The 12,295-nt window shown below is 46.2% G+C and overlaps 1 protein-coding gene across 1 annotated transcript; it reads left to right on the forward strand.

The window, feature by feature from the left end:
- The first annotated feature begins 4,336 nt into the window (after nucleotides 1–4,336).
- Nucleotides 4,337–8,974, forward strand: LOC139838006 (uncharacterized). Its single transcript, XM_071827357.1, has 4 exons — nucleotides 4,337–5,546; nucleotides 6,642–7,370; nucleotides 7,434–7,656; nucleotides 8,443–8,974. Exons 1-4 carry the CDS (start codon nucleotides 4,337–4,339, stop codon nucleotides 8,972–8,974), a joined length of 2,694 nt encoding a protein of 897 aa, XP_071683458.1.
- Nucleotides 8,975–12,295: the final 3,321 nt, after the last annotated feature.

Consider the following 12,295-nt stretch of genomic DNA (forward strand, 5'->3'; position numbering starts at 1 on the left):
GGCGCGATATGGCGGGAGGGGCGGGATTTGGCGGGAATGGGAGACGATTTTTCACTGAGCCGCTGACGCGTCGGGCCCGCGTCGGCTCGCCTCGCTTTTCGTTGTGTCCGGCGTCCCCGGTGCATCCCCTGTGGGACGGGCTCGGGGCCCCCGCGTCGGCTCGCCTCGCTTTTCGTTGTGTCCGGCGTCCCCGGTGCATCCCCTGTGGGACGGGCTCGGGGCACCGGACACCGTATCGGGCCGCGCCGGACAAAAATGGGCTTTGGGGGACGCTGCTGGAACGCATTTTTTTTCCGGCGCGCCCCAAATCCCTTTGGGGACGCTTTGGGGGACGCGGCTAGAGATGCTCTAAAGGCTTCCAATAGCTGATTGGGGAGCGCCGACGCGAAAACGGTAGCCCAGTCACAACCTTTAAATTTGTTTTTTCGTCGACGCGGCCTAACTCTCCATCCGGCATCCCCAGGTCGAACCCAATCTACATGGAGGCTAGCGGGTGCGCCGGCGTGGCGAGAAAATGTCGCGAGTCAGCCCTATCGGCGACCAAAGCAAAAAAAAAAACAAATATTTTCCTCCTTCGCCTCGCGACCATCTCACATCCCCGATTTCGCCGCTGCAACTACCCCTCGCCGCGACGGTCCATTGCAGCCGGTAGGAACCCACTGCCCCGCCGCATACAATCCACTGCAACCCTCGCCACCTAGCCGCCCCTTCCCACCATCGTCGTTCACTCGTTGCCGCCACCACTGCTACCTCCATCCCCACCACGCTCCCATCTTGCACGCGAGGTGTTCGTCTATTTGCCAAGACGATGGACTAGGATGACGAGGATGACATGGCCGCGCTCATGGACGAGGAGCTCGCGGTCGCGACTGCTACCAGGGACGCCGCCGGAGACGATGCACATCTGGTGATCCTCATCTCTCTCTTGGCCATGATCGCCGAGGAGGACAAGCCGATCATTGGTGGCTCCGCGTCGGAGCACCGCAAGAGCAAGCAAAGGCAGAGGATGAACCTAAATTATTTGTGTGCTATGTTGAACTTCTTAAATTATGTTCAGCATTTATTCAAGTTGTAATAAATTATCACAATTTATTTGTTGTTCAAATGTATTGGGGGCGCTTATGGGCTGCACGGCTGGCGCCGGCAAGTCCCCATTTTGCATTTCGCGTCGCCCCCCCCCCCCCAAACGGTCCCTAAAACGGGTCTCCCTTTCCCCCTCTCTTTCTCCTCCCTTCCCGTCTCTGCATTGACTAGCTCAGACCATGCCGATCTCGAGCTGTCTCCACTGGCTTGGCCGCCTGGAGATAGCGGAGGAGTGGCACCGGAGTAGGATCTGGTAGTAGATGTAGGTTTTTTGGCAGTTTGTCAGTTGTTTGGAGCAGGGCGGCTAGGTCTCTTGCCACGACCTGGCGCATCCGGTGGGTGCCATGCAGCGACGAGCTCCAACGGTCAGAGCAATCTGCGAGCTCTTCCTCGTACGGGATCTCCATGAATAAAGGGCTCTCTAGGAGCCTCTCTCTGTTACAGCAGTCGGAGGCCGCCCTGCTTCTCCTGGCCAGCCGCGGCGGCGAGGGGGAGAGACGCGGTGGCATCGAAGGCAGCGAAAATTCGATTTCCCTGGCCTGCCATGGTGGTGAGGGGGGAATTGCTCTTCAGGTGCTTCTTCCTATGTTGCGACGAGTTGGGGATGTAGGTGTGGTGAGTGTTGTCTGGGGAGGTGGAACTCCATCCCGATTACTTCTCTGTCCTGTCGTGCTGGCGAGGGGAGAGAAGGCGTTGGAGCTGTGGCCTCCTCCAGATGGTGCCGGCCTTTTCTGCGCGGTACTACGTCGACGAGTTCATCCAAGCTAGAGGCATCCACGCCTCTGCTATCTTCGGCCGACATGGCGGCGATTCTTCAACCTCCGTTTCAGAGGCTTTTCTCTGTTCACGCTGCTGGAGCTCGGTGCTTCTTCGTCAAGTGGTGCGTCCCCGGTGGCTTAGAGGTGAACAGCGGCGGGGGATCTTTGTCGGAAGAGGGTACGCGAGCAATTTGTCCTTGCTCCTTGGCGGCGATGCCTTGAGTACGCCGGCGAGTGGTGGTGGAGGCACCTGGGTACCCGATTGCGTTCTAATCTTTTGTTCTAGGATGTTTTGTGTAAATGTGGATGCCTTATCCTCAAATATTAGGTTTTTCAGGGCCAGTTTTGTTCTGAGCCTCCCTGTAAATTTGTACCCGCTACGTGTTTTGTGAACGAGTCGTACACTGAGGTCCTCCAGAACCCTACCTTATTAAAAAAAACTCCTACTTCTTTCATATATGAAAAAATATCGAAGATTTATTTAAATTTAAATGTGTCTATACACTAAAAAGTGTGATAATCTGAATTTAGATAAACCGAGCTATACACCTTTTTTAGTGTGAATACACTTAAATCGTTTAATTAATGACTGCTGCTTATATTAGTCTTGTCTTGGTTCTTAAGCATGGAAAACATACTATACAAAGGAAGAGTGTCCAACACAGAAACTTCTGGAAAGTGTACAGGCGTGTAGAGCAACACCACGGCACCTCGTCACAAAATAAATAAAAAACTAGAATAAAGGAAGGGCTTAGTCCAACCGGGGCCCGCTGCATTTGCTGAAAAGCTTGCCTGCACTCTGCACCGCCGAGCAAAAGGCGCTGGGTGACAACTGACGTGGATGTGCCACCAGCGACAGCCAGGGGCATGTGCGACCGGCTGCACCCGGTCATTGCTCTCTGCACCGGCGTCTCGTTCTTTCATCCACCAAAAATACCAAAAAGTCATTTCAAATCCTGGGCACCGGTGCTCTCGTGGTATAAAAAAAATTTAAAATTATTTTTTCATGTTTAAAACATATGTAACAAATTTTTCTAAAAGTAGCTAATGATGTATCCCACTAATGTACAAAATCTCAATTTCAAATGTTTTGTTCTCTGAACTATACAAAAATGATAAAATCGGATTTCTTTTTGTAGATTTGAATCACTATACTTGGATCCACATATTTATTATTTTTTTGCAGCCTAAAATACACATTATTTTCAGTTGAAAGTTTACATGATTGTGGGATACGATACTGACTACATCATGATTTATTTTCAGATTTTTCTGAAACTTAGAAATAAGATTTTTAATTATTTTTTAAAAAAGAGATCACTGGTGCTCATGTGTACCAAATCTCTGTCCCAAAAATACTCCTTACATTTCAATGAAAAAAAGCACCCGCACGGTTTTCCTCACACCGACGTGTCTCATACGGCTGCCTCCCAAAAAATGATTTTTTCTTTTCATCTAATTATAAATGTTGCATAGTTTAAATAAAAATTAAAGTGTATTACAGTGTGTTCTTTAAACACACGATTTGTTTCACACAAATAGTTTAAAAATACAAATTAATTATCTATATAAGAATCAAATAAATTGCAATCCAACAAGTTATGAATTCATGAGACGTTTCATCTTTGCACGCACAAATGCTCAAACAGATTATTCTGCAGTTGAGTATGAAGGCCTACATCTCAGATTTCTTCACTTGTTTGGCTGTTGATTTATGAATCTTCTCATATGATGGAAACATGCATAAGTTGATGAATGTTCATATTTTTTATCAACCATAAAATCATTGATGCATGCTACGATCTATTCGTTTATTTGCTCAAAGACGAGCAAAGGTTTAAACTTGGTGGAGTTGATACGTGCATTTTGTATCATCATAATAGCGTCATATAGGAGTATTTTACAGTGTTTTTTGCATTGATCATTCATTATTTATGCATTTTTAAATGATTTATGGGACTTTCCTGTTAGAATATGTATTAGATATTTTATATTTCCTATATCGTATGTGATACCATCTCTTTGTAACAAACTCTGTAATACCCGGTTTGGCTGTTTTGCCCAATATAACACGAAACCAAGGCCGAGGCAAAGGCACTTGTTCCGCCCAGATTGTTTGACATGGTATCAGAGCCGCCCTCTTCCCAGACCTAGCTGCCGCCGCCGCTGTTCCAGCCGCCGCCGTGTGCCGCCACAACACAAAAACAAACCGCGCCGTCACCGCAGTCTTCGCTGCCGACACCGCGCCTCCACAAACAACCCAAGAAACCCAGACAACTACAAGCCGTTGCCGCCGTCGCTGTTTCCCAGCCGCCGCCGCCTCAGCCAGACAAAACTCAAGCCGTCGCCGCTGCCGCTGATTCTCCAGATCAAGCTGCTGCCGCCGCCGCCACACATACATACAATCCGCCGCTGCATCAGGTTCTGCTGTCACCGCCGGACTACAACCCTAGATCGGTTCATCATCGACCATGAGTGCGTCTAGTTCACCGGGGATGTCGAGCTCTGCCCTCGCTGCTGCCTTGGGGGCTCCTCCTGCTCAACAACTGACGCGCAACAATTTCCTGCTATGGAAAGCTCTCGTTCTCCCGGCCTTCCGTGGTGCGAACGTGATGGCCCTCCTTGATGGATCGGACAGAGCACCTGCACGAACCATTGAAGTGGAGGACTCAGAAAAGAACAAGACCAGAATTCCCAATCCCGCCCACATAGAGTGGATGGCCAGAGACCAACAGGTGCTCCGTTTTCTTCTCAATACTCTATCACCAGAGATTCTGTCACATCTGCTTGATGTTACCTCCACTGCCGAGGCCTGGGCTGCCATCGGAGCTATGTTTAAAACTGCCTCCCGCACCAAGGCACAACATCTGCGAGGTGAACTTAATGATACCAAGAAGCTCTCCCTGACTGCGGACCAGTATTACACCAAGATGAGGGGTTTTGCATCCGAGCTGTCCGCCCTTGGGAAACCAGTTGAAGACGATGAGCTCTTAGGCTATCTGCTGCATGGGCTAGACAAAGGAGAGTACAATGCTCTCATTACTACTGTCAATGGCAACCCGGGCACATCTCTAGAGGAATTCTATGAGCAGCTGAGCTCCTACGACATGCGCAACGGGGTTGAGGAGAATGGCTCTTTTATCTCCTCTGCCAATCTGGCGCGACGTGGTGATCAGCGTTCTCGCGCCCGTACACCCCCGCCCCGTGGTCGCACTCCTCCACCTCCTCGGGCTCGCAGTCCAGACCGTGGCCCATACCGTGGTGGTGGATACCGAGAGGATGACAGAAATTGGCGCAAAGATGATGGCCGTGGAAATTATCGCCGTGATGATGACAACTGGCGTCGTGATGATCGTCGCGGTGATCGCAGGGATGATCGCCGTGACAGGCGCAGAGATGATGGTGGTGGCTACCGCCGGACAGATGGACGCCGTTCAGACCGCGTCCCTACTCCATATGTTGATATTGAGTGCCAAATCTGCAAGAAACATGGCCATCCTGCAAGTGCTTGTTGGTGGCGCTATTCTGATGACAAAAAGGACAGAGATGATGGTGACAAAGGAGTAAACCTTGCGTCATATGGTGTTGATACAAACTGGTATACTGATACAGGTGCCACTGATCATATTACTAGTGAACTAAACAAGCTTCTCATCGCCAACAAGTACCATGGTCAAGACCGAGTCCGCACTGCTGAAGGCACAGGTATGCACATTAGTCATATTGGTAATTCAGTTTTGCGCACTCCTCATGGTTCCTTTGATCTAAACAACATCCTTCATGTTCCTAGTGCGTCGAAAAATCTTTTATCAGTCCATCGCTTTACCCTTGATAATCATGTCTTTATTGAGTTTCATCCTTTCTTATTCTTAATCAAGGACCAAGCAACTCGAAGGACTCTCTTTAGGGGCCCCTGCTGGGGTGGTCTCTATCCTTTGGTGCCCATGTTTCATGAGACCGCCAAGCACGCCTTCATCACAATAAAGCCATCATCATCTACATGGCATCGCAGCTTAGGACATCCATCTTCATTCGTGGTTCAACAAGTTCTTAGGAGAAATAAAATAGCTTACACCCCAGAGAGTACCCCATATGTCTGTGATTCTTGTCAGTTGGCCAAGAGCCATCAGTTACCATATCCTACTTCTTCTAGTGTTTCCACTACTCCTTTGGAGCAAGTCTTTTCTGATGTATGGGGCCCTGCTCCTCTCTCTGTGGGAAAACATGCATATTATGTAAGCTTTATTGACGATTTTAGTAAATTCACATGGATTTATTTGCTTAAGAAGCGTTCTGATGTTTATCAAGCCTTTCTTAACTTTCAACAATTTGTTGAGCGCAAGTTTGATAAGAAAATTGTTACTATGCAAACGGATTGGGGAGGTGAATATGAGAAACTAAATGGTTTCTTTCAAAAGGTTGGCATTACACATCATGTCTCTTGCCCTCATGCTCATCAACAAAATGGTTCAGCTGAAAGAAAACATCGCCATATAGTTGAAGTTGGGCTTGCTTTACTTGCCAATGCATCCATGCCTCTGAAATTCTGGGATGAAGCATTTATAACTGCCACCTTTCTCATAAATCTGCTCCCTAGCAAAGTACTTAATTTTGAGACTCCCACTGAACGTCTTCTTCATGTTACACCAAATTATGATGCTCTTAGAACCTTTGGTTGTGCCTGTTGGCCCAATCTTCGTCCTTACAACAAACGAAAACTTGCTTTTCGCTCAAAACGCTGTGTCTTTCTTGGCTACAGTCCCCTTCACAAAGGTGTAAAATGTTTAGATATCTCTACAGGCTGCGTGTACATCTCCCGTGATGTGGTGTTTGATGAAAATATCTTCCCATTTGCATCTCTTCATCCAAATGCCGGTGCTCTTCTCAAAAAGGAGATTCTACTTCTTCCATCTTCCACCTCTCATGAGAGTGCTCAAAATTGTACTACCTATATTGTGCCTATTGTGTCTGGTGCTAATATATTGCAGGAAACTACACATGCTGAAGAAGACAGCAGTCAAAACAGTGCAGAAATTGAGTCACAAACTGTTGATGAACATCAGTCACAACGTGACGAAACCATCACGGAACACGAAGTGGATTTTCCTAGACATTCCTCTGACTCCACCGATCCCGAGGTGCAGCAGCCTGGAGAAGATTCGCCGCGTCAGCCTTCCGTCGCGTCCGCCAGTGAGCATGCCTCGCCTGTCTCGCCCGCGCGCGGTGGCCACACTCCCGGGGGGGCGCGGGCGCCTGCGTCCCCTCCTACGTCGCCGCGTGGCACTCCTGCCTCGCCGCGCGAGTCCCCGGCCCCATCGCTGCATGCAGAGCAATCATCAGGCTCACATGCCGCATCGCATGGATCCTCTGCGGCCAGCTCCGGTGAGAGCTCAGCTGCTGGGGGAGAAAGTTCAAGTTCCAAAAATTCTGAAGATGAAAATTCCAATTCTGTTTCAAATTCTGAAAGTTCTGCAGCTGCTTCACCACCTCCACCTTCACCGCCTGGAGTTCGTACTCGACTGCAGAAAGGTATACGTAATCCAAAACAGTATACTGATGGTACAGTCCGCTATGGCATGTTGTCCTCTACAGGTGAACCACTTATACTTACAGAGGCTTTGAATGACTCAAATTGGCGTAAAGCTATGGAGGAAGAATACAATGCACTACTTGAGAACAAGACTTGGCACCTTGTTCCTCCAAATAGAAACAAAAACTTGATTGATTGCAAATGGGTGTACAGGATCAAGAAAAAGGCTGATGGCTCAATTGATAGATATAAAGCAAGACTGGTTGCAAAGGGTTTTAAGCAAAGGTATGGTATTGACTATGAAGATACTTTTAGCCCTGTGGTTAAAATTGCAACTATCAGGATTGTTCTGTCTCTATCTGTTTCTTGTGGATGGAGTCTACGGCAGCTAGATGTCAAGAACGCGTTTCTTCATGGTGTTCTGGAAGAGGAGGTATACATGAGACAACCTCCGGGTTTTGAGAACCCCCATGCTCCGCATCATATTTGCAAACTTGACAAAGTTTTATATGGTCTGAAACAAGCGCCTCGAGCCTGGTATTCCAGATTGAGCTCCAAGCTATGTGAACTTGGATTTACACCATCAAAGGCTGACACCTCCTTATTTCTCCTGAAGAAGTCGGGTATCTCTATGTTTGTCTTGATTTATGTTGATGACATCATAGTCACTGGCTCTTCTGATCATGCTATTAATGCTCTTCTTCGAGATTTGAATGTGAATTTTGCTATCAAGGATCTAGGAGATCTACACTTTTTCCTTGGTATTGAAGTAAAAAGGGTGCACAATGGTCTGCTCCTGACACAGGAGAAATATGCTACAAAATTACTTGACAAAGTTGGTATGCACAGTTGTAAACCTGCCCCTACACCTTTGTCTTCTTCTGAACAGTTATCCCTCACAGATGGTACACCTCTTGGCTCTGAAGACTGTACTCAATACAGAAGCATAGTTGGAGCTTTACAATATCTAACCCTCACATGACCTGATTTAGCCTTCTCAGTGAATAAAGTCTGTTAGTTTCTTCATGCTCCAACTACAGAACATTGGACAGCTGTAAAACGGATTCTCAGATATGTGAAGGATACACTGAAACTTGGTATCACTTTTATAAAGTCATCATCTACACTTCTGAGTGCTTTTTCAGATGCAGACTGGGCAGGTTGCTTAGATGACAGAAGGTCTACAGGTGGTTTTGCTATATTTGTTGGACCTAATTTGGTCTCTTGGAGTGCTAGAAAACAGGCTACAGTATCTCGTTCTAGTACTGAAGCTGAGTATAAGGCTCTAGCTAATGCTACTGCTGAGATGATTTGGGTTGAAGCTCTTCTTACTGAACTTGGAGTAAAACTGCTACAAAAACCAAGTCTCTGGTGTGACAATCTAGGAGCTACCTATTTGTCTGCAAATCCAGTGTTTCATGCTCGTACCAAGCATATTGAAATTGATTTTCACTTTGTCAGAGAAAGAGTTGCTGACAACAGATTAGCTATTCGGTTTATCTCAAGCAAAGACCAAGTGGCTGATGGATTTACAAAGGCCTTGCCAGTGAAGAAGTTGGATGAGTTCAAACGTAATCTCAACCTTTCAGAAGGTTTAGATTAAGGGAGGGTGTTAGAATATGTATTAGATATTTTATATTTCCTATATCGTATGTGATACCATCTCTTTGTAACAAACTCTGTAATACCCGTTTTGGCTGTTTTGCCCAATATAACACGAAACCAAGGCCGAGGCAAAGGCACTTGTTCCACCCAGATTGTTTGACATTTCCTACAAAGTCCCTTTTATTGCTATTTAATTTCTTGGAGGTAGAAAAACTCTTTTTTTTCTATTTTGATGTTTCATGGACCTTACAGAACTAAAAAAAGCTCGAGGACTCATAATTGCTGCCCACTTTGGGGAATTTTGCCCTCGACGCAGTGTATAATCCAGCTTAGACATCAAGACTCATATCAAGTTCTTGGTCACTTTGAGCTTTCAATCAAAGCAAAAAAAAAATTTGCCCCTATTTTTTAAGATGATTGCACATTCCTAAATCTACCCTTGCATGTCCTAAAAATCTGGGGTGTTACATGGTGCTGCTGCTAGTTCTGGGGAGGCCGAAGTCTGTAGTGTAAAACACTAAATCTCTGACCTAACTCTTGTAATGGTCTCTAGGAGTCGCACCATAAGGCTCAAGAATAACCTGGTGCACTGGAGACTTGGCTCGAGTCTTTCCTAGGTATAAAAGTTACTTATTGATAGATATATTTAAGGGGACCCTCTTTTCCAATGGTTTCTCAACCTTCCGAGGAAGTTTTATAATTCATTGTTGATCTTCTTGAGCTTGCTATCTCCCTTTTACTCATGATTCTTGTAGTTTTACTTGTAATTATTTCTGCCTTTTCATGTCGGAGATTCCTATGCCCTAGGTAGGGAGACTCTGGTGCACAACACCAGAGACTCTGACCATCGGACCCCCAAATCTCCGAGTCCTATTTTTGGGTCCAGTTTCTTGGACTTATGCTGAGCCGCGCAACTCACAAACGCCATGCCCGAGATAGGCCAGAGTCTCCAGCCCCTTAGGCTAGAGTCTCCGCCCCCTCAGACCATAGACTTCGGGGTTAGTGATTCCTGTAACGGCTAGTTTTTGGGAGGCCTATATATAAAAGGTCCCTTCTTCCTCAAGGGGTTGGTTGCTTCTACCACACTATCTCCTCCGTTGACCTTGAAGATCTTGCCCAAGCTCTATATGTAGGGATTCGTAGCATAGAAAACAAAAAAATTCCTACCGCAAGAACGAATAACAAGCCAAGATCTAATCTAGTAGATGGTAGCAATGAGGTGAAGATCAACATACCCTCGAAGATCGCTAAGCGTTAATGAGATAAATCTCGTGGTGGATGTAGTCGATCACTTGCCGCTTGCAAAAGCGCGTAGAAGATCTTGACGGTGCCACAATCGGGCAGCACCTCCGCACTCGGTCACACGTACGGTGTTGATGACGATATCCTTCTCCCTGTTCCAGCGGGCGGCGAATGTAGTAGATCCTCCTCGGAATCCCGCCAGTACGACAGCGTGGTGACGGTGGTGGCGGAGATCTCCGGCAGCGCTTCGTCGTAAGCACCGCGGGAGAAGATGGAGGAGGGGAGTGGCTAGGGTTTGGGAGAGGGGGCACTTGGGCGCCATCCTCGGGTGCCCTTTGGTGGTCCGGCTCAAGAGGTGGCCGGCCCTCTCCCTCTTCCTCTCTTTATATAGGTGGAACCCCCTAGGGTTCCCCAAAACCAAATTGAAGTCCAACTCCAAAACTGCCGTATGGGTGAAACCTAGGGGGAAGTGGGATTGCTCCCTTTCCTTCTCCCTTGGCCAGCCAAGGTGGAGGAGTCCACCATGGACTCCACCTTCCCTATTGGTTGGCTGGCTAGGGTTGGTGGAGTCCATCCGGGACTCCACCTTCCATAGTGATTTATTGCGAAAGGTTCTAGAACATTCTAGCACCTTCCATAAATGCACCACATCATTTCCAAACTTGGAAAGTGACTTCTATATATGAATCTTATTCTCTGGACCATTCTGGAACTCCTCGTGATGTCCTGGATCCCACCCGAGACTCCGAACAACATTTGAAACTCCATTCCATATTCCATATCTACTTATAACGACATCAAACCTTAAGTGTGTCACCCTACGATTCGAGAACTATGCGGACATGATCGAGACTCTTCTCCGATCAATAACTAATAGCGGGACCTGGAGATCCATAATAACTCCCACATATTCAACGATGACTTTATGATCGAAAGAACCATTCACATAAAATAACAATTCCCTTTGTCTCGCGATATTTTACTTATCTGAAGTTTGATCGTCGGTATCTCCATACCTAGTTCAACCTCGTTACTGATAAATACTCTTTACTACCGATAAATACTCTTTACTCGTACTTTGATATGATATCCCTTGTGATCCAGTCACATGCTTGCAAGCTAATTGGATGTCATTCCACCGAGAGAGCCCAAAGTATATCTATCCGTCATTTAGATGGACAAATCCCACTCTTGATCCATGTGCCTCAACCCTATACTTTTTGAACACTTAATGCCACCTTTATAACAACCCATTTAAGAAGTTGTGTTTGGTGTCATCAAAGCCTCCATCTGGTGTAGGTGATTAACATGATCTCATGGTCGAAGGATTAGGTTCCTATGTATATTTAAAGCTTGAAGCACAACGAACTTTAATGACTTCATCATATGCTACGCTTACTATGGGTGTATGTCCATCACATCATTCACCTAATGATATGATTTTGTTATTAATAACATCCAATGTTCATCATCAGGAAACCATGATCAACTAGTAATCAACAAGCTAGTTTAACAAGAGGCTTACTAGGGACTCCTTCATGTTTACAAAACACACAAGTATTAATGTTTCCGGTTAATATAATTATAGCATGGGATGTAAACATTTATCAATACTAAGATATAACAATAAACACTTTTATTATTGTCTCCTGGGCATATCTCAAACAGTCTCCCACTTACACTAGAGTCAATAATCTAGTTTACATTTATAAAGATTTAACACCTTGGCCTTCTGGTGCTTATCATGTTTTCTTATGGGAGAGGTTTCAGTCAACCAATCTGATATTCTTAGAAACGTATGTATTTTGCAATTCATTTGCGTCTCTACGCATTACTCATTTTTCAAAATTAATGAGTTGGCATTAATCGTATATGTTTGGTCTTCTGGTGGGACCTTACTTCCGCGGTCTGAAATATGTTACCAATATTGTCACATACAATATAGCTTCATACTTCTGACACTATCGGAACTACACCAAGTTCTCAACGAACTCCTCGACTCAAATGCCCTCGGTCATTGTCAAAACAATGAGATACTCTGCCTTCGTTTATAGAATCCGTCACAATATTTAGAACT

Source organism: Lolium perenne, chromosome 3 (assembly GCF_019359855.2).
Source record: "Lolium perenne isolate Kyuss_39 chromosome 3, Kyuss_2.0, whole genome shotgun sequence".
NCBI lineage: Eukaryota > Viridiplantae > Streptophyta > Magnoliopsida > Poales > Poaceae > Lolium > Lolium perenne.

Excerpts from the sequence above, each read along its gene's own strand:
- LOC139838006 (XM_071827357.1), top strand. The coding sequence starts at position 4,337 with ATGTCGAGCTCTGCCCTCGCTGCTGCCTTGGGGGCTCCTCCTGCTCAA. Across the intron at positions 5,547-6,641 it reads CCGCACTGCTGAAGGCACAG|GCTGCGTGTACATCTCCCGT; the intron begins GTATGCACATTA and ends ATATCTCTACAG. Across the intron at positions 7,371-7,433 it reads TCGTACTCGACTGCAGAAAG|GTGAACCACTTATACTTACA; the intron begins GTATACGTAATC and ends TGTCCTCTACAG.